This window comes from Mixophyes fleayi, chromosome 11 (assembly GCF_038048845.1).
Source record: "Mixophyes fleayi isolate aMixFle1 chromosome 11, aMixFle1.hap1, whole genome shotgun sequence".
Taxonomy (NCBI): domain Eukaryota; kingdom Metazoa; phylum Chordata; class Amphibia; order Anura; family Limnodynastidae; genus Mixophyes; species Mixophyes fleayi.
Window position 1 is genome coordinate 47,042,920 of NC_134412.1, and position 27,322 is coordinate 47,070,241.

General features: G+C 40.6%; 1 protein-coding gene across 2 annotated transcripts in view; it reads left to right on the forward strand.

Moving 5' to 3' along the window:
* The first annotated feature begins 6,067 nt into the window (after window positions 1–6,067).
* CBL (Cbl proto-oncogene) overlaps window positions 6,068–27,322 on the forward strand; it is an 85,149-nt gene continuing 63,894 nt past the window's right edge. The window contains exons 1-2 of one of the 2 annotated variants that reach the window (XM_075190574.1): window positions 6,068–6,366; window positions 18,699–18,946. In XM_075190574.1, the coding sequence (XP_075046675.1) occupies window positions 6,226–6,366; window positions 18,699–18,946 (389 nt within the window). In that variant the 5' untranslated portion in view covers window positions 6,068–6,225. The remainder of the gene's footprint in view (window positions 6,367–18,698; window positions 18,947–27,322) is intronic. The other variant, XM_075190573.1, reaches the window with a different exon arrangement.

Genomic DNA, 27,322 nt, shown 5'->3' on the forward strand with positions numbered 1-27,322 from the left:
GGATGGGCGTTTCCTCTTAAAGAGAAGGTGGGTGTGTCACCTGTCCATCAAGCTAAGGCTGGGGGAGGAGTATCAGGTATAAAAGCTTGTTTGTATCATTTGTGCACTGAGACCAACGCTGGGGAAGCTGGTTTGTCTTGAGAGAGAGCTTGTCAATGTATAGCTAGCGTTTAGGGTCTCCATAATTGCTGTGAAAGTATACGGTGTCAAAACATTTACCATCCTGACAATAAAACTACATAAAAAGGAAGAAGTTGTTCGCGTGTGCTTCTGCAGTAGCGGGCTCTTGCCACAATATATATATATATACATACACACACACATACATATCTCAAAATAAATCCTGTTTACTATAGAACCACCTGGCTATTGGGTTTCGTTTGTGATCCCAGAAGTGTGACACCCTGTTTCACAGTCTATGGACTTCATCCTAGAATACCGGAGTTTCAGCCTCTTCCTTCTGCATTTGTACCTGCTGCTCATAGTGCTTTACATCAGTTCACTAAAATATGGAAGGCAGTTCATTCTTCCCTATTAAAGGCTTCCTTCAATTACAAGAAATTTGCTGATTGCCAACATTGAGCAAAACCCAGTCTCAAACAGGGGGATCGAATCTGACTTTCCCCTTGCAAACTGAGGTTTAAAGTAACGTCCATGAAATTTACCCCTCGCTACATTGGTCCATTTTTCATAGAATAAGTCACCAACCCAGTGGCTAACAAACTCCAACCTGTTCCATTCCTACAAATCCCAAACTCCTTCCATATATCCTTGTTGATACCTTTGATCTTCAATAGGTTTCATTCTGCACTCCCTAAGACTCCAAGGGGTAAATGCATTAAGCTCCGATTCTAGTAAACCTGTGATATTTGGTGACTTTACCAGCAAAATTTAAAACGGTAATGTATTTAAAGGTAAGGCTTGCCTTTAAATAAATTGCAGTTTTAAATCTTGCCAGCAAAGTCGCTGCATATCGTTGATTTTCTAGAATCGGAGCTTAATCGGATCAATAAATGGGTTATTAAATCTCTTGTATATTAAACATATTCTGTTACAAAACAGATTTCTTCTTTGGAAACTCTAGGAAGTGGGAATAATACTTCATCCTCTTCCATTACTGACAACCCTGTGAGAATAATTGGCTGCCAAACCACTTGCCCACAATGATTATGGAGGGGTCCAGTTAAACTTTGTCTGCGCACGCATTGCTTTAAACCATATAAGGTCTTTCCTAGGATATTTAGCCAATCAAGTGTTTTCCTATTCCCCGAAGCGCCCTTGGCGGAGTTTTGTGTGCAAAATCATTCTAATCTTTTGCGATCTGTGCGCTCTCCCATTACATGAAGGCGGAAGTGACGGCGGAGACGCAGTGCTCGGCCCCGGGAGATTCATCTACCTCTTCATTCCAGGCCAAATCTGGTACAATTTGTGTCCCAAGTGGATGAGAGGTTGGGAAAGATAGGGCCCATTGTACAACATGTAAAAGAAGCTCAGGAACGGCAAAAGAGAAGTTATGATAAAAATGCTCTAGTTCGATCTTTCATCCCTGAAGACAAGGTCTCAACCCAGGAAAGCAAACTTTTTGTCCACTGGCAAGGCCGATATAAAGTCTTAGAGAATGTCAGCCCTGTCAATTACAGGGTCTGTCAGTTGGGGAGGAAAAGGGAGGAACAAATACCACATCAATCTTCTTAAAACTTGGTATGATGAGAACCCCCCTCCTCGGTTAGTGGGTATAGTCATTGAAAAGTCTGTAGTTCCCATAGAGCCAGCTCCATCTGTTAGGCAAAAAACAGCAGACTGAGGAAATGATACGCCGGAACAGGGATGTCTTCTCTTCCATTTCTGGGTGCTCTATTTTAATTGAACACAACACTGTCACTCCACTGGGAGTTGTCGTGAAGTAGAAGCCATACCGTATTCCTGAAGCCAGATGGTCTGCGGTGAGAAAGTAGATTGAGAAGATGGTCCAGTTGGACATGAATGAGAAATCCACTAGTGAATGGAACAGACCTATTGTGCTTGTCCCGTGGGAGTATTCGGTTCTGCAACAACTAAAAGTGGCTAAACAGCGTATCCCAGTTTGATACCTACCCTAGAACTGATAGAAAATCTATCTAGTAGCAACTATTTGACTACACTTCACTTAATAAAGTGGTAATGGCAAGTTCCCCTTACTTCCTCAGCCAAGCAAAAGACTGCAATCTCCAGCCCTGATGGTCTCTTTCAGTTTAAGGTTCTACCCTTTGGGTTACATGAGACACCTGTCACCTTCCAAAGTGCCATGGATAAATTGCTAAAACTCCATACAGCCTACACAGCTACTTACTTAGTGTCACGCGTGAGGATCTGTCTGTACCCAGACTGTGTGGTGTCTCTGGAGTTAGGCTGGTGACTACGTACACAAAGCTGGGTTGCCTGATTATGTTCCTAAGTTGCATGTAGGTTAAAGGACAGCAACAGGTGGTTATAAACTAGCAGAAAACACCAGACAGGAACTTGAATTGCTGACCCCAGAATGGAACCGGAATGCTGGATGCTGGAACTGGAATGCTGGAACCAGAATGCTGGATGACGGAACCGGACTGGAGCCGGGATGCAGACTGCACTGTCTGAACTGGAAAAAGAGAAAGTTTGTCATTTGAAATAACAACATTGCACTGGCAACAGGTGAAGGCTCAAGGAAGTCCTTTTATAGTAATTGATGATTCCTTATCGGAGACCGCGGTCAGCTGGGCAGAAGCAGCACTCTGAGTTGCTGAAATGGATCAGGTGACCATATCCAAGATAGCAGCTCCCAGGAACTGGTTTTGGAGGGAAAGCTGAAGTGGAGGTTTCTATCCCGATTGGCATGTGACCGAATCCAAGATGGCAGCGCCTATACCATGATTCTGGAGGGATCTCTGGAGTAGAGAAAGACTGGGCAGCATTTTGCAGAGAGATCTGAAACCAGCAGAGCCTGAGGACCACAGGGACAGCTTGGAAAGACAGTGGAGAGGTAAGTGACAGGATCTGAGTCTGATGTGTGACACTTAGATGACATGGTAATTTATACCCCAAACTGGAAGTCACACTTGCCCAAAGTTCAAGTGGTCTTAGCTTCATTGAGATTCGCAGGCTTTACAGCTAATCCAGAAAAATGTGCCATAGATATGAGAGAAGCCAAATATTTGGTGTGCATTGTCAGGCAAGGGGAAGTGAAACCCCAACTAGATAAGGTACAAGTAGTCAAAAACTGGTCAAGATCAGAAAATAATTCTCAGCTAAGAACCTTTCTAGACTTTGTAGGCTACAACAGGTGGCTCGTCACTAGAGCTGGTCCACTTACGGACATATTAAACAAAAATATCCACATGAGTTAGCCTGGTCTGACTCTGCGGAGGCAGCTTGGTCCAGGGGCGGATCTAGACTTTATGTTTAGAGGGGGCGATTTTGCATAATCACGCCCCTCCTTTGCTCTGATTGGCTGGCCCCCGCCTTCCGCCCGCGATTGGCCCCGCCCCCTCCCATTGTGATCGCCGGCTGGGATCACTCTGATTGGCTGGCCCACATTTAGCCCAGCCCCCCGCTTGCGCTTAGCCCCGCCCTCCCGTTTTGATCGGCGGCGGGACCAGCTTTTTGCTGCTAGGGGGGGCGAATGCCCCGATCGCCCCCCCCCTGGATCCGCCACTGGCTTGGTCAGATCTTCACTTAGCCCTCTGTTCCACTCTGGTGCTTCAAACACATGAATTTACCTAGAGGTTCTTCCTCCAAACCGATGCCTTCGGTGTCAGCTTAGCTGCAGTCAGGAAAATGATGTAAGAGAATCCAATCCTGTATCTGAGTCAGACGTTACTTCCAAGTGAACGAACATATGCTACATTAGAGAAGGAATATCTTGCCATCAAAGGGGCCACAGAAGCTCTGCGCTATTATCTTTTAGGCAGAGAATTCTCATTAATGACAGATCACGCCTCATTACGATGGATGCAGAACAACCGGGAGGTAAATACAGAGGTAACCTGCTGATTTTTGGCACTACAACTTTTCAGGTTTACAGTAGAACATAGACTGGGAATTTTGCACAAAAATGCAGATGCACTGTCACAAAAATTTGCACTCCTCGCGAAGTCTGTGCCACCCTGCTTGGCGGCGGTAGGGGGAGTGAAATGTGACAATGGGAGCGGTTTGGCACAGGCATCTAAGAGATTAGATATTAAGCTGACAGTCTGCAGAACAACTGCAAACAGAGCTACACATTTGTACAGAAATGCACCTAGGTCAAAGAGATACAGGAGAAGGATATATGTGTGACAAAATAATAGTAAAGAGTGTGATTTAACTTACATATTTTAAATTGTTTTAGAGGTATCCTTTTATCATAGCTAACAGCAGCTGACTGGGCAGCACGGTGTATTAGTGGTTAGCACTTCTGCCTCACAGCACTGCGGTCATGAGTTCATATCCCAACCATGGCCTTATCTGTGTGGCGTTTGTATGTTCTCCCCGTGTTTGTGTGGATTTCCTCTGGGTGCTCTAGTTTCCTCCCACACTCCAAAAACATACTAGTAGGTTAATTGGCTGCTATCAAAATTGACTCTAGTCAATTTTGACTAGAGTCAAAATTACTAGAGTCTGTGTGTGTGTATGTTAGGGAATTTAGACTATAAGCTCCAATGGGGCAGGGACTAATGGGAGTGATGGTGATGACTGGGAGTATCTGCACTGAAACTCATCAAGAACAAGACTTGATACTCTCCTCTATAAAGGCCAGTGGGAATGTCACCTGCTCATCAAGTTAGGGCTATGTGAGGAATGTATAATATAAAAACCTGAGCTGTTCACTGTGTGTTGTAACTAATGCCAAATAAGTTGGTTAGTGTCTAGGGAACAGATCTTTGTTAATTTAGCATTAGAGTCACAAGAAAGTGTGTGGAACTTTTTATCAGTTACTTTGCCATCCTGAAAATAAAAAGGTACAAAACAAATTATTTGTGTGAGCATCACCAAAAGGGTGCCCATATATATATATATATATATATATATATATATATATATATATATATTAAAAAAAAAATATATATATATATAAATACATATGTGTGGATGGTTGCCTCAATGACGTGAATTGCATCATTTTGGCCCTGCAACAAAATGTCGATTTCATTGTGGCGGGAAGGCCAAAATGACAGAGTTGGCTGTGTGAACCTTCTGCCCCTCCCACCACACTTCTCCTTGGGGATCTCCCGAAGCTCAAAAATTTTAAATTGACAAGTATGTTATATAAACATGTACAAACTGTGCCGATGCCCAACATTGTATAAATAAAACACAAGGATACCTTGCGCTCACTAAATACACAATTAATGCTGTTCTAACTACTTTTCTGTGTTAAAAATAGGGAATATTAATCCTACATATTGCCATAAATGTTAAGCTGACCAACTCACGCCAAAGTCTTCCCCTTCTGGCCAGTCCTAACATGACCAAATCCTATGCTTTTTTTTTTTTTTTTTAAATCTGGGCTAAAGGATTACCTGCTCACATATTTTAAAAATAAGTATTTCACAAGTACTAGCAGCCATTGGAACACCAGGGACTCACCTAACACAAAAATGAATTAAAAAACTAAAACATGGGATGCAGGAGTTTGTACATTTTTGTTTATACAATGCAATTCCCAACACTTGCATAGCCAGTGTTACTGCAAAAAGACGATAAACTAATAGTTTGAACACAGAATATTTTGTATCCTGTGTACTGGTTTATGTTGAAGGATCAATAATTGGGTTATTACATCTCTTGTATATTAAACACATTCTGTTACAAAACAGATTTCTTCTTTAGAAACTCTAGGAAGTGGGAATAATACTTCATCCTCTTCCATTACTGACACCCCGTGAGAACAATTGGCTACCAAGCCACTTGCCCACAACGATTATGGAGGGGTCCAGTTAAACTTTGTCTGCGCACGCATTGCTTTAAACCATATAAGGTCCTAGGATATTTAGCCAATCAAGTGTTTTCCTATTCCCCGAAGCGCCCTGGGCGGAGTTTTGTGTGCAAAATCATTCTAATCTTTCGCGATCTGTGCGCGCTCCCATTACATGAAGGCGGAAGTGACGGCGGCGACGCGGTGCTCGGTCCCGGGAGATTCATCTCCCTCTTCATTCCCGGCGTACTCTGGGGGGCCGTTACGCTCTCTGTTAGTAATTGCCTCCCCTCTACTAGCCATCCTTGCCCACCATGGCGACCAATCTGCGGAAAGGTGGCGGGCTGATCGGGCTCGTAAAGGACGCCTTTCAGCCGCACCACCACCACCCTACAGCTCAGCCTGGGACGGTTGACCGGAAGACCGTGGAGAAATGCTGGAAGCTTATGGACAAGGTGTGCTTTTGTTTTCTTGTACTCGTATGTGATGTCAAACTCAGTGTATACTTATTTTGTGACGTCATAAATAACTGTGAACACGTCAGAGAGCTTCTTTAAAAACGCAGATGACACAACCACATACGTCTTGCGTCTGATACAGCCAAGCGTTTTAAGTTTATTCCTGAGAGTCTCCTATGGCATTTGGTTTTTAAAAGGAATTGGTTTATTTAGTTTAATTTAATAATAAAAATACATCTGGTTTTGGTATTGCATCACAATTGATATCATCCATATTTAAGGGAAACTGGTCGCTACCTGGAGTGATGTAATGATATAGATATTATATAGGCTTTACTAGTGTGTGCAGTGAATTGCCCTTCTATAATATACTACTTTGTGCTTTTAACTTAAGAATTCTTCATGTTAACACGGTTCCTTTTTCTATTCTGAGCATATAGTGGTTTGTTAACTTCATAATAAACATTTTGTACTTCCTGTTTCTCAGCCATTGCACAATTTTATAGATAAGGTTTGCATGGCCTGTAAGAATGACTGCAAATCTAGTGCAATATTACAGGCACTGTACCTTTTTATATCTGGTCTTGACAAACACTTTTTAAAATAATAACTATAAGGTAAAGCTTTCATGAGTTAACTAAATCTTACTAGGCCCAGAACTGCAACTGGTAGTATTTTGGATAAGTTGAATTTTTGAACTGCGAGTTCCATAGTAAACTGCAAACTGAAATATTATGTTTGCATACTTTTAAAGCATTTCTAAAGGGAGCTGCTGTCCCCCCAAATTATATGTTTAATATGTACAACTAGCTTCCAATCATACTCGTTGTACAGCACTGCTTTCTACATGTCACTGCTTCTGTGTGGGTTTGAGGGAAAATATAGTGGGCTGAATAAAATGCTCTCTTCAATGAACTGGAGGATGGGGAAACTTTTTCTTGAAGCTACATATTCACCTGGATGGAACCTTGGGAAAATATCTTCCCAAATGAGGCTAGGAGGGGGGAATCAATGAGGTTGTTTTTCCTGGGCTGCCTCCCTCTCTCTCATTCTAGGAAAACCTAGTGGATGAAGATTGCGACCAATCACAAGCTACAATATCTTGATTGCGGCTTGTGATTTGGTCCTCCTTTTGACACCCATCACAGCCCTTCATCATTTAAAGATGATGAGCTTTATTGATTTTCCAGTTTATGGGCATCTTTGGGAAATATTTTCCTAGGTGGTAGTGAAGAAAAATATGACTCTAGGGGGCATGTTCAATTAGGTCAGTGTTTGCGGAAGCGCGCAGAGTGTGTATTACCGAAGGTAAAATGGCACCGCAATAATGCAGATTTTCCTTTGCAAACCCTATGGGATGCAAGGGAAAATCATCCTTATTGCAGAGCTGCGGATTATCTTTGTGCCCCACTTCGGTGTGTTGCCACGATCCCTGGACCTAATTGAATATGCCCCTAGATATGGTGACAGGTATGTTGGAAGTAGACAATGAATGTGTCTGCAATGTCACCTCTGCCAGTAAAGTGAATACATGATGTCGCAATCATCTAATCGGAAAGGTAATGTCGTGTTGGTCGTCACTATCATCTAGCATTTATACCTGTCCTTTAAGAGGTGTAAAAGATTTGGTGGAAACCAAACATCCATACTTTCGCTAAAAATGTGATCTGAACAAACACTTACTGTAAATGGCCTATATTGGTGCTTTCACCGTTTTACCTCAAGTCGTGTCAGATGCATTGGTTTCTGGGTATGCCAGACTTGAAACAGGCCCTATGGGAGATATTGGATTGCTGGCAGTGTGGTGCACGGACATTGCCGGCAATTATGGTAGAAATCTCATTTTCCGATGCGAGGAAAATATGAGCAAGCATCTTCTGTCAAATCTCCACCACGAGATGTTTTGCGGATGTTGTGGAGATTATTGGAATCTCCCCCCTAATTGTTCAATTTTGAGCTTTGTTTCAAACTAGACAATATGGTATATTTATACTTCTTAGTGGGTATTTAATTACAATCAACACAATACAGTTTAAAGTAGTTATTAATTTATTACTTACAGATGTTTTGTTAACCTATAGCAGTGGTGGGCAATAGTAAGCCGAGAATGAGAAAAATAGGGGCAGCTAACTTGTTCATCACATGTCCATCTCTGCACTGCACATCAAGAATACAAATATTTTAACAATCAATTCATACATGTTAGGTTGATCTCTTCATGTCACTAGCAACTGTTTAGTTTTTTGTTTTTTTTTACCAGAAATGTTAATGACTGCAAATCATGTTATATGTGTGTGTGTGTGGGTGTGGGGGGGGGGGGGGGGGTTGTGTATGTTTCCCTTTCTGATCACTGATGAATAGCTGTGTGCTGGTCTAGTGTCATCTTTCCCAGTCGGTAGGTCTAAATTTGTCATAGGTAAACAATGTAGCAAAGATGGTACCTCCGAATCCATAAAGTTCACATTGTAGCATGAAAAATGGATTGATATTCTCATTTGTTTGTTGCGCCCAATGGCACATTACAACAAACAAAGCATTCACAATGCGCACTGTCTTAGTTACTCCTGTAGCAGTGTGGATATGTTTTGGGCAAAAATTGCTAAAGCTTTGAAAATTACTTACAGGAGACTGCAATAAATATTAAAATGCATATAACTTCCTCTAAATGCAGAAACGAGAAAAATAATCTGGGTACACACTACAGAAAATTTCTTAACTATTTTACCAACGACTGAAAGTCACGATGGGCATACAGATTCATGCGCAGGTTGTGTCATTCCTAGAATAACGCGGCTGAATTAAATCGGCCCCTATATGTTCCATCAGTGGTTGTGCTGTATATCCTAAATATTGTAAATTACACACTTGAATGTGCAACTGCTCTAGTTCTGTGTTGTGAGGGTTTGGTAGGAAATGTCTTATGGGTGTTCACAATCAAGACAGATGCCGTACATTTTACAGCTTTCTGCTATTTTCTTGTCACGTCGAAATTGCATACGAAACCTGTGACATCTCATGTTCTTGAGACATCTTTTTAATCAACCTCTTTAAACATTCACCTCGTGGTTCTACAACCAAAGACAGGGAGTTCCAGCTGTGTCCCAACGAAAAGTCTACTCCTTTGTTTGATTCTATACCGCCCAAGTAGCACACATCTATTGATCTCCACATACAATAACATCCATGTTGGCCACTAAATCACCACAGTTCTGTCATCAACTCCACTATAATCGAATACAAATATAGACAAGCCATCCATTTATTCTTTCTGTTATTAGAAACTCATAGACAAACCAAGGGGAGAAAATCTTTTACTTTACAGGGATAACTCAGAGATCATATATAGTACATATCCTTACATACAGAGTACATTATAGTTCGGTTATAGAGTGCAAGATAGCCGAAGATGTAACTAAACCACTCTCAGAAGTAAGTTTTACAGTTTAAATCCTGGGAACGTGCTACCCCATTATGTCACTAAGCAGGGGAGGGAAACTTGACACAACAGCCTATTAGGAACATTTTAAAATAAACAAGAATAATCCAGCCCAAGGTAGCCCACTGTGGGACGGCCCACGGGGCAGATGCCCTCCTAACGACAGCCTGCTTCTGTCGCTAAGTTACCTCCACATTTTAATATTCCTTTATGTTTACAAGTCACTACAGGGGACCTCTAATGTGTGCACCTATGTTTATATGCATGTATGTAGAAATAATGTCTACTTATGTATGGTATCAGTCTCTTCTCTGTGTACATGTGTCCTATATGTTGAGGGAGAGTGCACAAGCACGCACGAGTGGCGAGAAATGTGAACATGTGAGTGCTTTGGACAAAATATATGTATTTGCCTATCTGTTTTGAGGAGGCGATAGCATATGCAAGCATGTATGAGTGAATACATGAGCATGTATGAGGTGGAGAAGGAGAGCCTGTATAGTGTCTGGCAAGAGCACATGCAATATAGTGTGAGAGATGGAAGATATTGCAGCCGTATAATTGTTATAGATGCAATGTTATCAGAAGTGCAGATTGTATTGTTATAAATTGAAAGATTATTTTAGAAACCTAGGGATAAATTGCAAGTTTATTGCAGAGTTAGTTAAAGATATTAGTTTGCAGGGTAAAATAGATATTGCAGAGTTAGAATAGTTTGCAGGGAGTGTAGTGGAATAGCAACATAGAGAGTTGAATATATTGCAGAGTACCTGGCAGTAAAAGCTGTAGTGGCAGAGCGACTGACTGGAGATGGGACCTGGGCTTATACAGCCCTGGCCCCATTGTCCCAGTTTGCACTGTTACCAGGTGATTCATCACTCCTGCCTGTTCCTACGTGTTCCTTTCTGAGTATTGTGACTGGATCACTATTAAATAACTTTGGGTAAAAATGTATTTAAAGCAAATAGCGCAGGGCACTTATTTATGTAATTGCATTTGCACTTATTCTTGTTTAGTGTAAGATAGGAAGTCGTTATTTCTGAGACCAGGGAAGAAATTTGTCTGTTTAACCTTGCTATAGGATATGCCTATTTGTGATGCATATAGCTGATACAATGAGCCTGTGTTTACCAAGCCTTTGGTGTATTGTGGTTTGGGGAAGTGGCTTGTTGTGAGTCCTTTTGTTGATCTGTGGAAATGTGTATTCGGCGACTGTCTGAAGTATTCATGCCAGTTAGACCTTTTGACTTGCTAGTGAGTCTCCTGTCTCTAAAATAAGATTCAGGAAATCACAGCAAGGTTTTTAAAAATTTCATATCTAAGTGTAAATGTTGGTAGCCTTGAAATGCATGTAAATTTCTGTTTCTGTGTGAATAGTGTATCCTGTTTCTAAAAATAGACCATTTCTGAACTGTATAAAATATGTGCTCTGTGAGCATGTAAGTGTTCTTCTGAATTGTCATCTAACCTGATCACACTGGAACCTTCCACCAGTGTGTGTGTGTGAGCAAATAAACCATCTTGCTTCAAAGACCTGCTTGGAATCATCTTCAATATTGCTGTTTTCCTGTGATCTACAGATTAGACCCTAAAATCTAATCCGTTCTACGGCTGTCTCTGCGGTTTGGACCCAAGCTACTCCAGTACCAACGCTGTGCCGCTACCCAGCAGCCCTGGTTAATGTGATAAGCCAGGGGGGATCCATTAACAGCAGCCCGGATCCATAGTAAGAGGTCTGGAGTTACCAGCCTAGGTACACCAGCAACGAGATATGCTAGCAGCGTCAGTGACCCAGAAGAAACCTGGTTCTGGATGCCAGTATAGTAGTCCAGTGGTGGCAGCTCGCGTAAGCCCCTCCTACTGCGGCAAGAGGGCGCTTTTTGGATAACGCAAGGGAACGGTGGCAAAGTAAGCCCAGCCGGTTCCTAGCAACAACTGATAGGGTGGCATAGGCGGTCCATCCTGCCACAGGTATGAACTGGCTTCCTGGGACTACACAATGCGACTGGGACTGGACTAGACATTGCACCTAGTTATCATCAGACACCCATCTTGCAAAGGCCAAATGTGAGCAAGCGTCTTGGAGTGTATTTGGATTGGGATTTGGGAAAAGGTTTCCTGTGGCATCCAAAACAAAAATTAGTTTAAAATGGGGACTCCAAGGTTCATGATGACATTTGGGACCTAACTTTGGCAATTGGTCCTCTGGTTTGATTAACACATCAGTGTTCTGATGCTGAGTTCCCAGCCTGTATTGGATTGTGAAGTTGTAGACTCCCAACTGGGAATTACTGAATAATCACCAGGTACTTTTTAAAAATAAGTTGTGCTTTGTCATAATAATGACTTCTTGTCGATATATGTATAGCTGAAGTTTTGAGGGCCAGTCATTCCTTTTCATTGGTGGCATAAGCCACTTCTCTGGATGAATATTGCTACCAGCAGTGTCTGTCTGCCAGTAAGTGGCATCTTTAGTGGACAACCAGGTCATACTCTTTGAAGTTTTTTGATTGCTACATCCAAGTGCCATAAACGGGTCTGCCAGATGTCACTAAAAATAACCTTATCTAAGAATGCATAGGAAAATCATGACCGTGCTGTAGTAGGCGATCATTGGAAGTTTGCACGATTCGAGGACCTGGTATTGATAAAATTAGGCAAATGGAGCCAAGAGCATTAGAATGTTACATTTCTTCACACAAAATGTACACATTTCTCTGAATCACTTAAACTGAAAATTGGTTAACAGAATTTATGCAGGCTACAAACAAAAAATATTTCTGCACAATTCATGCATAATTACTATTTGCTGTATTAATAAAGTAAAACAATAAATGTGGCATGTGCGATGGTTGAGGCACCTGTCAGTAAAAAAAAAAAAAAAAAAAAAAAAATTTGATTGAATTGATAGGCCTCTAATTGAGTGAAGATCTTTCAAGAGTAGTCTTCTTTCAACATGATGTGTCTACTTTTATCTGTGTTGGTTGTAAGCAGCTGAGAACGGGAAATTAAGTATAAATGACTGCTACAATGCAGGAAATGCTATAAAGTACCTAAAAGCTTCAACCTTGATGTTTTCACAGTCGGAAACATAATTTTAGAGTTGTCAAGGGGAGGGGGATCTATTGCAGTTAAGGCTACATCTGTAAGACCTTGGAAAATATCTGATAGCACGGTTTACAAACTGGTTAGATATGCAAAGCAGAGCCCACATATACTGTAAAGCACCTGCAGAAAGTTAGCACTATGGTAGTGGTCCACAGTACAGTGATGCTTGCACAAAAATGATCTGCATGGAAGAGTTGTCAGAAAGGAACATTTCCCTCTGAAATAATCACAAAAGTCAGTGTCTGAGGAATGCAAAACAATACCTGGATAATCCGAGGTGTTTTTGGATCAAAGTTATAAGTAATAGTTAAATAAAAATATAAATTTTTGTCTGCCTCAATTGGCCGCGTTACTCCCGAAAGTAACGCGTCCTGTGCAGTATTACCATTACTACAGTAATAGTGCGCATTATTACCGTTGGTAATTAATGTTGATTTCAGGGTGCTGCAAGCAGAAATCCAGGTTAAAATGACCGTATTATCGGTAATATACTGCAGGTCGCATTATTTTCGGCAGTAATGCGGCCGATTGAATTACTCCCTAGAATTTAATGTCCTAGCACTAGTGTAGAAATTGAAGCTGAATAATTGGTGGATAGTTTGGCAAGACAATGATCCAAAATCTACCTCCAAATCAACCAATAAAGAAGCAAAGACAAAGGCTTTGGAATGGTTTTTACGATATTATTTATGATTGGTGGTGGGGAGATCTCAAGCATGTTGTGCTTTCAAAAAAAAAGTTCTACAAGGAAAACTGAGAAAAAAATTGCTAAAGCAAGATGAGAATTATTTTGCTGGCTACAAGAGACATTTGAAAGCTTTGATGTCTACCAGAGGAGGTGTTGCTAATTATTGACAGCGGTGTGCCCAAGTGCACATGCCACAGTCTTGCATTCTACCAGTTTTGTGTAAACAATTACTTTTTTTTTCTTTAATATTTTTATCTGGTTGCTAGGAGGAATCCTTTTGAAAAGCTGTGGTAATGTTGAAGACATGATTGTTTCTGCCAGTGCATCATATCCTTTTCCTACAGTTAATATGTTCACACTGGGAGTTTTGGAAGCAAGGATTTTAAACCTAGTGGTGCTGAGTGAAAAGTACTTTCTTTGGGAATGTGTATTCTGCGACTGTCTGAAGAAAGGACCCATGTTAATCTCATGTTGAACCTTTTGATGTGTGAGGGTCTAGCACCTAAAAGTACAGGAAGGTTTAATTAGACTGCTGTTAGATTTCCTGTGTCAAAAATAAGATGCAGGAAATCTCAGCAAGTTTTAGAATATCACAGATAAGTGTAAATATTGTTAGCTTTGCATTGCATGTAAATCCATGTTTGGGTAAACAAATTGCATCCTGATTCTAAAAATAGCCTCAAAGGGTAAGCCAGCCCCCTTGAGGTCTGAGCTGTGTCCAAATCTGTATAAAAAGCACTGTCTTGTATTGAAAACTGCTCTTCTGGTTCCATCTGACCTGATCACTGGTACCTTCAATCAGTGTGACTGCAAATAAACATCACTTGCTTCAAAGACCTGCTTGAAAACGTCTTCCATGCTGAAAATTCTGTGACCTACAGATTAGACCCAAAATTTAATTCGTTCATGGCTCTTTCTGAGGTTTGGACCCAGAATCCAGTACCACCGCTCTGCCTGCTACCCAGCAACCCTGATCCATAGGAAGAGGTCATTAGTACTAGCCCAGGTACACCAGTAACCGAGGTACACTCGTAGCGTTTGTTATCCAGAAGAAACCCAGTTTGGAATGTCGGTAAAGGAGTCCAGTGGTGGCAGCATTTGTAAGCCCGTCCTACTGCGGTGAGAGGGCGCATTTGGGATAACGAAAGGGAACAGTGGCAAAGTAAGCCCAGCCAGTTCCCAGCAACAACAGACAAGATGGCATAGGCGGTCCATCCTGCCACAGGTATATATCGATTTGTAAAGTGTATTATGACTGATTCACTTATACTGTCTTTATTCTATTGACTCGTGAATGTGTTTGCAGATACATGTTGACAAAATGAAGTCCCTTATTCTATCCACTTTTTTTTTTTTATAACTTTTTATTAGAAACATCTTTTCCCAAAGAAAATGCATTACAGAATCTCGAGAGATTAAACAGAAATAGATAACACATGTTTACATACAACAGGTTCTCTCGCACTTGGGAGATAAATGTATATTTATCTATCTAATACTGCAAAGATGTTATCTTAACTTTTCAAGTTTGAAGGGTATAAAAGGGGGGGGGGGTATACAGGGACCAAAGGGAGTAATGGGGGGAGGGGAGGGGGGGGGGTAAATGATTCACGCATCCAGTAAAAGAACAAGTATGCTTGCTTAGGAATATCTTTCCATGTCTAGATTGCACTAGAACTGGAGTGGAGACTGATTGTGATGTATGGCCCAAGGGGTCCAAATTTTGTAGAAGGAGACGGAGGAGCCCCTCGGCACACTAGTAATGTGTTCCATCTGGTAAGTGTGCCAGATCCGACTGCAGACCATCTGGAGTGTTGGTGGTGTGGAGCTTTTCCAAGAGGCCGCTATTTGACATGTGGCAGCACTGATGATGTGCTTAAAGAGTTTGTGAGCAGATTTAGTGAGGTCTGGAATGGGTAGTGGCAGTAAGATGTGCTTAGGGTCAGGTGGTATGTGAGCATTTAGGATTGTTGAGGCTAGAGCAAGAACTTCTGCCACTATGACTAGACTGCGCCCTCAATATGACAAAATATACCTCATTAAGTCTAAAAGGATCATGTGATAAAAATGTTATTTTAACATCTTGTCCTTTACATCTATAAAAATTGCTTCCTTATGATATTGTAAACAGAATCTGTTCCCATTGGGAAAATATCTGCTATGCACTCAATGTTTATATATAAAAGATCTTATATCTGTTCACAATCTTATTTTTATCCTTATAATTCTTTATTTTATATTTTTATATTTTATTTATTCTTATTTTTATATTTTTTATTTTTCATTTATTTATTATTATTAATATCATCGCAATAAGGTAACTCAAGACAATTGTAATTGTTAATATAACTGTGTACATTGTTTATTGCTGTACGAATCTTGGGGATGCATATAACATAGTAAGAATATCATGCTGATTAATGTAACCATTAAGAGTACTAATATATTGCATTTATTTGTGTGCATAATGAGCCGTTTAACATAGAGAACAGAGACTGGGGCACGAAAGATCTGGGAACCTATCAGGTTCAATCTCAGCACATTTAAACCACTGGTTCGTAGACGTTCACAATAGCCCTTGAGAAAGTCCGGAGCAGACGAAACGCGTTGGATCTCCACCCATTACTATTCTATTGGCCAATAGCACTATCCGGAAGTGACGTCAATACCGGAAGTGCGTTTGCGTTCCACAGTGGAACACACCATTAGCCGCTAACAGCAGCGGTGTGATCACCCGCTGCTTAATCTTTTCTTCTACTTGGGATAAGCTGTTTGTATTATCGGGACAATATACTGGATTTTTTGCTAAGATTGGACCTTATACTCGCTTAAACATCAAACCGCAAGTATACCATCATAAAACACGGAGTTATACTTTGTTTATTGAAACGAATGCATGGAACTACACAACTAGTAGGCTGATTCATTCATCATCTTTTTTGGTTTATTGATGTTAAGCGTGACGGATTTTCTTTGATTCAGAAGTTTACAACCTTCATGAGGACTGATGTATTTTTTATATTATATATTTATATGGTACTTATCTTCAGCAGCACGCGTCACCAATCTGGATGATTAGAACTGTGATTCATGTATGATTTATTGTTAGAGTTCATATATTGATGAGATTGACTCTTCTCATGCAATCCCTTGGATTATTAATTGTTAATTGCTTTTTATGTCATTCCATGAAATTAGGTTTGCAGTTTATACATTATTGTGTAGATTACACTATTATTTAAAGTGTTACCATTAATTTCCATCTGAATGTACATATTATTTATTCATTTATTCATGGTAACACATGATCATATCTTTTATTGTATTTAATAAATGTTTAACTACTATATAATGATTTTATAACATTATTGAAGTATATCGAGTTTGATTACTAGGTATCTGCATTATTAGGTCAAACATTTGATGAGCGCCCAGCACTATAACATTTCTTGATCTATTCTAAAGGGAGTGATACCCTTAGCAGGTGCAGCTCTCACAAACCTTGGGTGGAGAGCGCGATTCCATATTATATTGTTATAAGGGCACATTCTACAAATGCAGTGTTCACCCTGCCTCTCAATGGGCGAACTCTGCAAAGCTGCAGGCTGGTCGTCGATTTACAACTTTGCCAGACAATATATTGTGGACATTAAATTTTTCTTTTTATGCTCAGTTTGGAAGAAAAAGCCTTCAATAAAGTTCATCATCTTTCATGTATTGCTTGGGTATGTCCAGTTCATTATGGCTGCCCTGGAGTTGATCAGGAAATTAGAGAATTATTACTGCTTAATTTAATTTTCTTGAGATACTTCATGACAGCCCAATATTCCCACTTGACTCCCATGGTGTCTTCTATAAACATAGTGCCTACCCTTTATACCTCCAACTTGCCCCTCTGGACACTATAATCCACATCATCCATCTCTATCCCCAGCACCCTCCTTGGCATCGTCATTGGTTGCTCAATTTCCTTCATAGCAGTGTCCCTATTCATTATCCTGCTTTTCATTACTATCGCCATTCTGTCCCCATCACTAACCTGCCCTATTTCACCTTCATCATTAGACTCCTAATTAACCCATGTATCGGTTATAATTAACCCTTTCATTCTACATCCGTATTAACTAAACTTGCTTCTGATCTGTACATGCAGCACAAATTGATCTTGGCCATTTTATTTAGAAGTGCCACCTATGTTTGTGCCATATCTTTTATAAGCTCAGTAGTTGATCTTCAGTCCTTTTCAACACTGAACACCATAGCATTCAGGCTTGCCTGATTTCATGTCGGGTTTAAAAAAAAAAAAAAAAAAGTGCCAGAATGAATACTAAGCTCATTTCTGAATACAATGTTTTATTGTACTGGTAGGCTTTAATTATTTCCTTTTATTCACATCATTTGGGGCTTGTCTGAAGCGCTTTATACTTGTGTGCATCTAGATTATAATTGTAACTGCCGTTGTTTACAGTTATTTTCTGGGTATTGCAGAATTATACTCTGTGTAGCCTAAATGTTTCCACCTGTTCTGTGTTAATGAATGGGGCAATGGAGGGTGAGTGGTCATATAGCCATGGCCTTATTGTGTTATTTTTGGTGTCCTGTAAATCGTTACAGGTAGCCTTATGGTCAACTCCTAAAACATGTCTGGTTTTGTAAGCTAAACAGCCTTTTGGGTGATTGCAATAACTGGTAGAATTTATTAATTTATTTTAACAGGATACATAGTAATTATTATTAGTGGTAAATGTAATATTTATTACCCAATTAACTTGATGTTTAGAACATATTGCGTATATTTGATATATATTATATCTGAGACAAGTGTGCTTTTTAATAGCTCCCCACACTCTTTCTTTTTCTCACTACTTTGTCTTGCTCCCCACACCTCAGAATATCGAAGCTCTTTTGGATAAGGATCCTCTTTACTTTCTATTTCTTGTCATATGTTCATTTGTATTATGATCCCTTTCCATGAACCACACTATGTAATATGTTGCCACTATATAAATAAAGGAGGATAATGTGCTCTTTTCTGTTATGTATTAGCATTTTTATTTAACAATTTGTTAATTCTAATATGGTCTCCCCACACTGTAGGTTGTTCGATTGTGCCAGAACCAAAGGCTTGCTTTGAAAAACAGCCCTCCTTATATTTTGGACCTGCTGCCTGACACCTACCAGCACCTCCGTACCATAATGTCTCGCTATGAGGGAAAGATGGAGACTCTTGGAGAAAATGAATATTTCAGAGTTTTCATGGAAAACCTTTTGAAGAAGACAAAACAAACAATTAGCCTGTTCAAGGAAGGCAAGGAACGAATGTATGAGGAGAATTCCCAACCAAGGTTAGGTTATGTTCATACTATTTTTTTTTTTTAACTGTGTCCATCTGCATTGTTTCAGCTCCCATTTCTCTTTCTGTAAATCTGCTTGTAGCTCACTCTGCATGGGCTGTCATATTCTATTACTCTATTCCTTCCACCACTGTATCCCCTGCCAGACATCTGCCACTTTGAAAACATGTGATGTGAATAGCTTTTTTAAAATGGGAATTTTATTTGCTGTCTTCAGCAGAAGAGGTTGCATTGAATGACTTCATACTAAGTAGTGATTAAAGCTAAATGAACTATTTATTGTGAATATTTATTTAAAGCAGTGTCACAAATTAATGGTGAAAATCATTTTATACCGAAAACCCCAAGTTCCAGTTGGCCTAATATCTGCAAAGGTTGTATGGAGCGTTGTTTATTTTGTAACTGTAGTGCTATATGTCCTACCAAAAGCAATTATAAAATTGAAAGGGTGGGGGGGGGGGTTGGCCTCTTCATGTATTTCAAACCTATAACAGTAGATCATTTCTTTGCCTCCCACTTCTAAACCGGTTAATGTTTATATATTCTTTCCCAGTGACTCTGAGATATATTGATTGTGACCTATTAGAGATTGAGGTCAGGAAATACAACAGACAATTGGGTGAAATCTACATCCCTTGGGTGCTTGCTCCTCTTTCCCAAAATATAGACTATATATACAGAGGGTTAGTGCAGCAACTAAAGTCTTTTTTTAAAAAATTTTAATTATATTCTTATTTTAAGATGTAATAAATTGGGGGTAATGAAAAGAGGGAAGAAGAGGAAATCCCAAATAAGCAGATGAGATACATAGGAAGCATAGTTAAACTCCAAACAGAACAAATATGTATCTTGTGTTATTAAATGTGGGAATTGAAGGAAGGTATAGGAAAGAACTGAATATAAGTCCATGAAAAATATAAAAATGTAATCTTGTAGAGTTGCGATGACCGTTGGCAATGGAGTGGATTCATGAAGGGAATTGGGCATTTTTCAAAATTGGGTCCATGTGACTTGAATCAGGTATTTGGTCGTACTTGGTAGTGGTATGGTTCTAGAGTGTCAGAGAGAGCTATTCTAGGAACCAAGTTAGTTTGTTAGTTGTTGAGTAATAGTAAAGTCAATGGGAAAATTATATTGGAGGACACAGTCTATGTATCTACCCACACTCTTGTCTGGGGTGGGGAGTGTAGTAAGATACATTCGGTTAAATGGGTGGCTCTATAATTAAAGAAATTAGGGGCTCCAAGTTCTCTTGCGGATTCTGGGTTTCCTGGCAGGCCAAATAAATTTAGTGACTTGTTGCTGAAGTGTTTTAAAGGCACTGGAGGGTACTCTGGTAGAGTCTGGAAAAGGCATAAAAGGCATGGGAGGATATTAATCTAAAGTGAAGAAATTCCATCCTTCCTAGTGATATTAATAGTTTGTCCCATTTTAGCAAGGTCTGATTTTAACTGCTTTAATAAAGGGGGAACGTTTGAGTAAAGTTGGCTATACTTTTTAGTTAGGTAAATTCCCACATACTTTAATTTTTGAAGCTGCCAACAAAAGTCAAAATTGTCTGAGATCACAGATCTTATTGTTGGGGAAGTTTCAAGGATTTGTTTTATTTCAATATATTTTGTAATTTGATGGTTCACAGAGAGAGTGCAAGTCACGTAGGTAGTTGGGGAGAAAAATATGCGTGTAATAAACCTCAAAATATTGTGCGCAAATAGAGAGATCTAGTGGCTCTGAGGGGCCAAATCTGATTCCAGCGATATTGGGATTTTGGAAAAGTTTTACTGCTATGGAGCTAAATCAAGGCAAAGATTAACAGAGACCAGGTATGGTTGAAGTATAGGGCGCCTATGACTCTGAGAAAGGGACCCCTCATTCCATGGCTGCCAATGTTTGGCCATCCAAATATATATACTTTTATGAAGCATGTGGTGGATAAGTGTTGTAATTACTCCATTGAGTCTGTTTGCTAAGATGTTTGCGAACAGCTTCAGGTCCGTATTCATTTGGGCCGGACAGTCCCTTTATTGACACAATGCTCTGCTGAAAACACTGTAGTGTGTACCCAGCCTAAGAGAGAGCTCTATAATTGCTACAATTTGTCATGGCCTGGCTTTGGGGATTACTACAGTTCCTCTCTTGAGGTAGCAGGGTTAAATTTACAGCCAGTGAGGACAGAGTTACATAGCCCCAATAACATGGGCATGATTTATATATGGCCTATGGCACAGTCTCCAAGGCTATTCAGTGATACATACGAGACAGTAGCACCAACCATCACAAGTGAGGTTGGGATTGAGAAGTCATTAATTGGGCACATGTGAAAACCTACAATCAAAAATTCCTTTGAGATGTGAGATTTCTCATAATATCTGGTACGCAGACTCTATTATTTGCACGTTCCATTATTTGAATCCGGGATATTAGTCCCACACACCTTTATAGAGCCCTGGTGGTTTATGGTGTATTATCCCCATTATATACATTTTTTTTAGTATGGTGTTACACTGTTTTCTCTCTCTATATGGACTTGCTGATTAATGGAGACTTGGAGGATTATGAACACAGCAGAAGCTACTCCATTTTCTCTGTGAAACCTATGGCTGCTTACCTTACGGTACGCATGTTATTACTTATTCTGGAGTGCTATTGAGACTCAAACTCTAGGTAGAATTTTAGATTGTAGTCGTGTTCCTATTTGAGGAGTAGTTTCATTAAGTCTCCATTTCTGGGGCGGGGGATGCTAAGAACCTTAATATTAAATGAGACGCAGGCGTGATCAGACAATGTGATGAGGTTCATTTTGGGGCAGTTATGTGGGCAGTTGCAATTGGATCTATATGGTATACGGTTTGTTAGTGGGATGTAAAATGCACTAGACATCGTATGTCCTGTAATTTAAAAAACAAGGCGTTCTCCTGATTCTCTGGAATTGCCAAGAAAAGAGGAGGAAATGCTGGAGTGGTCATGTTTGGGATCTGAAGGGGTATTAAAATTGCCGCCTAGGCTGATTTGACCCTGAGTTTAGCTTGATAGCTTCTCTCAGTTTTTTTTTTTTTTTCAACAAATTATCTGCCCAGCATTTGGGGCATAGACCAAAGCTGTTGTGACCCTGATTGAACCTAGGGTACTGATAAAGATAATATATTAACCCTGGTGGGTCCGTTCAATTAGTATGAACAACAAGAAGGACTTCTTTTTATAAGTAGAAGTGTAAAAGGTTAGAGTGTTGGTTTTGTTAGTTCAGAGTGAGGGATCTTGATGTGTTTCCTGGAGAAGGACTGTACCTGCATAGTGTTTTAAAGTGTTGATGGGCTATTGTGTGTTTGGGAGGATAATTAAGGCTGTTGTCATTAAGAGAGAACTTTTTAAAGGCAAGGAGAATAACAAACTGGGAAGATTGAATGGTGATTGCGGCTCCTATTGGAAAATGGTAATTAGAAAAAGGGAAGAGACGCCTCCAGACCAGTGGTTCCCAAACTGTGTGCCTAGGCTCCCTGGGGTGCCTCGGCGAGCTCACAGGGGTTCTTCGACTAGGGCCAGGCTGGGTACTACTTGGTAATTATTTTGGCTTAGGGGTGCCTTGAACTGAAAAAATTTGGGATCCACTGCTCCAGACAGAAGAAACTTGGTACAACAAAGATACTGGAAATGCAGGACGCAGTATTTCTTAAAAACATGGTGGAAAACACCTAATCAGACCTTTAGCAGCCTTATGAAAAAGTGAGGTATACAGCAGAAATTAAACTGATAACTCTGTTAGCTATTTTCTTAAATGCAATGAAAATATAATGACAATATAATACTTGTTAGTTTGTTTTGTTTTTTTGTTTACCTGTTTGGGAAATTAGAAAGTGCTATTGTGTCCCTTTTAATGAACAAAACTATGTATCTAGAGCAAAAGCTTTGTATTTTTAGCAGGCCAAATACGTATATGTTCCTGGCAAAATATTTTCTTAAGTGTAATGAATTTGGTCTGTCCTTGGTTATAATAGCAGTCTTGTATAACATCTTGTGTAGCTATAGCTGGTTCATTAAAGCATTTCACACTTTGTAGTATGTAGATATTACGAACTAGTTTTGTTGTTTAAAAGTAGGAAGTTTAAGTAGAACTGTAGAAGAAAAGAGGAAGTGTAAATAACCACAGTCAGAAGATGCCTTTGACGCAGGAACATTGTGAAACTCACTAGAAAAATTGTAATCTTTTAGTTATATGCATAGTCATAGTGCTTGGACTTAGAAATGAGGTCTAAATTATTGACTGTTGATAGGCCTATAATGGGACCCTAGATAAGGCCTGCACTCATGCCTTCAAAGGTTAGGAGCCAAAGATTCCAAGGAAGAAATGAGCCTGGCAACAGCAAAGATTATAACCAGTATAAAAATATTTCATCCAATCCCCAATTTGAAATCCCAACATTTGTACAAGCTACACCTCTTTTTAGGTTCGCAAATCAGGAGTGTCCTGCCAGTTGGAAGGTATGCAGTGACCTGCACAGGATACTAAGCTCCTGCCTTCACAGTATGCTAGCCAGTGATTTTCCCGCGGTATAGCAGCTATTGTCCACTACACACACACACACTCCACGCTACTCATGTTACTGATGCAGGTAAACTGCGTAGTGCTTAATGGCACTATTGAGTTGAATGTTGATGTCAGCTCATTGAACTTTCTCCATGCAACCTGTTTGTTGCTGGCTACCTGACCTTAAGTGTCAGTCATGGCTATGAGTTTCTGATTACGTGTGGTTTGAGAAGTGTACTATAGGTACCTTCACTTCTGTATATTGTTTAGGCAAGGCTTGTCTCTAACCCTCAGGACTGTTGTCAGTTCAGAGTTCCTCATTGTTTTACACTGACATTAATTTTTATATCCATACATACACACTTTTATCTATTTCTGCATCTTGCCTTTGGTAACCACCTCTCACTCCCGCCTACAAGAGTTAGCCCATGCGGCTACTCACCCATGGAATGTGCCACAGCCTTCAAATTTGTAGACACTCTGAAAATCCATCTCTTTATAAGAGCCTACCCTACCCCTGCTTATATTACTTGTACTAATGCACCATCGCAATTGTCCCAATCTCCACTCTGAGCCACACCCTCTTCTGAATGGATTGAAGCTCTGGCACCTTAAAAAAATTAAAAAAATCTATGATAAGTAAAATAATGTAATCACACACTTACATATATGAGCAGCAGGGTGCCTTAGTGGGGTCATGACCATGGCCTTATCTGTGTGGAGCTTGTATGTTAGGTTAATGGGCTGCTGCCAAAATTAACACCTAGGGGTAAATGTATCAAGCTGCGAGTTTCCAACAGGTTTGAAATGTGGAGATGTTGCCTATAGCAACCAATCAGGTTCTAGGGGGCAAATTCAATTGTCTGCATTACTCGGAAAAGTAACACGGCGTGCGCTCTATTACCATAATTACGATAATAGTGCGCGTAATAACCGTTATTACGGTACCTTTACCGCCGGCTTTCAGCTCACAGCACAGGGAGCTGCGAGCTGAAATCTGGCTTAGAATTGCCATAATAACTAGAGATGAGCGCACTCGGATTTCGTGAATCCGAGCCCACCTGAACGTTTCCGATCCGAGTCGGATCTGAGACAGATCCGGGTATTGACGCCAAATGAAAACCTTAAACCGAGGCTCGGAGTCATAATCCCGCTGTCTGATCTCGCGATACTCGGATCCTATAAATTCCCCGCTATTCACCGCCATCTTCACTCGGGCATTGATCAGGGTAGAGGGAGGGTGTGTTAGGTGGTCCTCTGTCCTGGTAGATCTCGTGCTGTGCTGTGCTGTGCTGTGTTCTGCAGTATCAGTCCAGTGGTGCTGGTGTGCTGTGCTCTGTGCTTCTAACGGCATAGTTATTTCCCCATTATTCCCAAGTGTTTAAAAAAATTAAAAAAAACTTATAAAAAAATAATTAAAAAAATATTAATTACAACAAAATTCGCAAAACCAATCCTGCAGTATAAGCCCATTGGTACTGCAATATTACCAAGTTCACACATTCAGCAGTATCTTGTGCTACATATAATGGAGACCAAAAATTTGGAGGATAAAGTAGGGAAAGATCAAGACCCACTTCCTCCTAATGCTGAAGCTGCTGCCACTAGTCATGACATAGACGATGAAATGCCATCAACGTTGTCTTCCAAGCCCGATGCCCAATCTCCTAGTACAGGGCATGTAAAATCCAAAAAGCCCAAATTCAGTAAAAGTAGCAAAAAGAGAAACTTAAAATCATCTGAGGAGAAACGTAAAGTTGCCAATATGCCATTTACGACACGGAGTGGCAAGGAACGGCTTAGGCCCTGGCCCGTGTTCATGACTAGTGGTTCAGCTTCACCCAAGGATCTTAGCCCTCCTCCTCCCCCCCCCCCCCCTACAAAAAATTGAAGCGTTATGCTGTCAGCAACAAAACAGCAAACAACTCTGCCTTCTAAAGAGAAATTATCACAAATCCCCAAGGCGAGTCCAAGGGTGTTGGTGGTTGTCAAGCCTGACCTTCCCATCACTGTACGGGAAGAGGTGGCTCGGGAGGAGGCTATTGATGATGTAGCTGGCGCTGTGGAGGAACTTGATGATGAGGATGGTGATGTGGTTATTGTAAATGAGGCACCAGGGGGGGAAACAGCTGATGTCCATGGGATGAAAAAGCCCATCGTCATGCCTGGTCAGAAGACCAAAAAATGCACCTCTTCGGTCTGGAGTTATTTTTATCCAAATCCGGACAACCAATGTATGGCCATATGTAGCTTATGTAAAGCTCAAATAAGCAGGGGTAAGGATCTTGCCCACCTAGGGACATCCTCCCTTATACGTCACCTGAATAACCTTCATAGTTCAGTGGTTAGTTTAGGAACTGGGGCTAGGACCCTCATCGGTACAGGGACACCTAAATCCCGTGGTCCAGTTGGATACACACCAGCAACACCCTCCTCGTCAACTTCCTCCACAATCTCCATCAGATTCAGTCCTGCAGCCCAAGTCAGCAGCCAGACTGAGTCCTCTCCAATACGGGATTCATCCGAGGAATCCTGCAGCGGTACGCCTACTACTGCCACTGCTGCTGTTGCTGCTGTTAGTCGGTCATCTTCCCAGAGGGGAAGTCGTAAGACCGCTAAGTCTTTCACAAAACAATTGACCGTCCAACAGTCGTTTGCCATGACCACAAAATACGATAGTAGTCACCCTATTGCAAAGCGTATAACTGCGGCTGTAACTGCAATGTTGGTGTTAGATGTGCGCCCGGTGTCCGCCATCAGTGGAGTGGGATTTAGAGGGTTTATGGAGGTATTGTGTCCCCGGTACCAAATCCCGTCGAGATTCCACTTCACTAGGCAGGCGATACCAAAAATGTCTGGAGTTCATCTAGGAAGGGAATCAACGGACCTTATCGCATCTCCATCCAGCTATATTTCCACGCTAGTCTACCAACTTTAGTGTGAGTTTTGGTGGTGACACCCTGGAACTTTTTCTTCTATTCTTTTATTTAATTATTGTTTTACCGGCAATTGTTTTTATTATATAGGGCCGCCTTTGTTGTGGCCAACAATACTATTCATTAAACCGGTTTTACTATTTTATGCAAGTCTCAATTTCATTATTTGTATTGCCTAGATTTTAGATTGCTTATTTGTGTTTAATATTGTATTGCATACACGTATATACTAACACATACCCCTCTTTTTCCTCCCCCCTTCCCCTCTATCTACTCTTCCCTCCACTTGTCCCTTCTCCCCCCCCCCCCCTTTTTTTCTATTTGAGGTCATCCTGACTCATGTGGATACATCTAGGCTGTCTGGACTTAACCCTTCATTGATGTACAGTTCATCGCTATTATTTTTCCATTATTATTTTTTCCATTTTTACCAGTATTGCAAAGAGACCTGATATTCATCTGACTTCATGCATTAGGGATTCTGCAACCAACTACATGTAGATTGATATCCATATTTTTTGTTACATTATACACTGATACACCATCTAAAACTATTGTATGGTCAACTGTTGTATTATATGGTTTTGTATTATTTAACATCAGGTTGACTATTCATCTTATTCTGCTCTATTATCACCTTGCGAGCGCAGTCGGCACTTATTTGTTGATACCAAAAATGTACAGAGAAGTACGATCAAGTGTCCTCAGTGCTCTAAAAAATGCGGTTGTACCCACTGTCCACTTAACCACGGACAAGTGGTTCTGGGCAAACGAAGGACTATATGACTGTGACAGCCCACTGGGTAGATGCATCCCCTTCCGCAGCAACAGCTGCATCAGTAGCAGAATCTACAAAATGGCTGCTCGTGCAAAGGCAGGCAACATTGTGTATTACAGGCTTTAATAAGA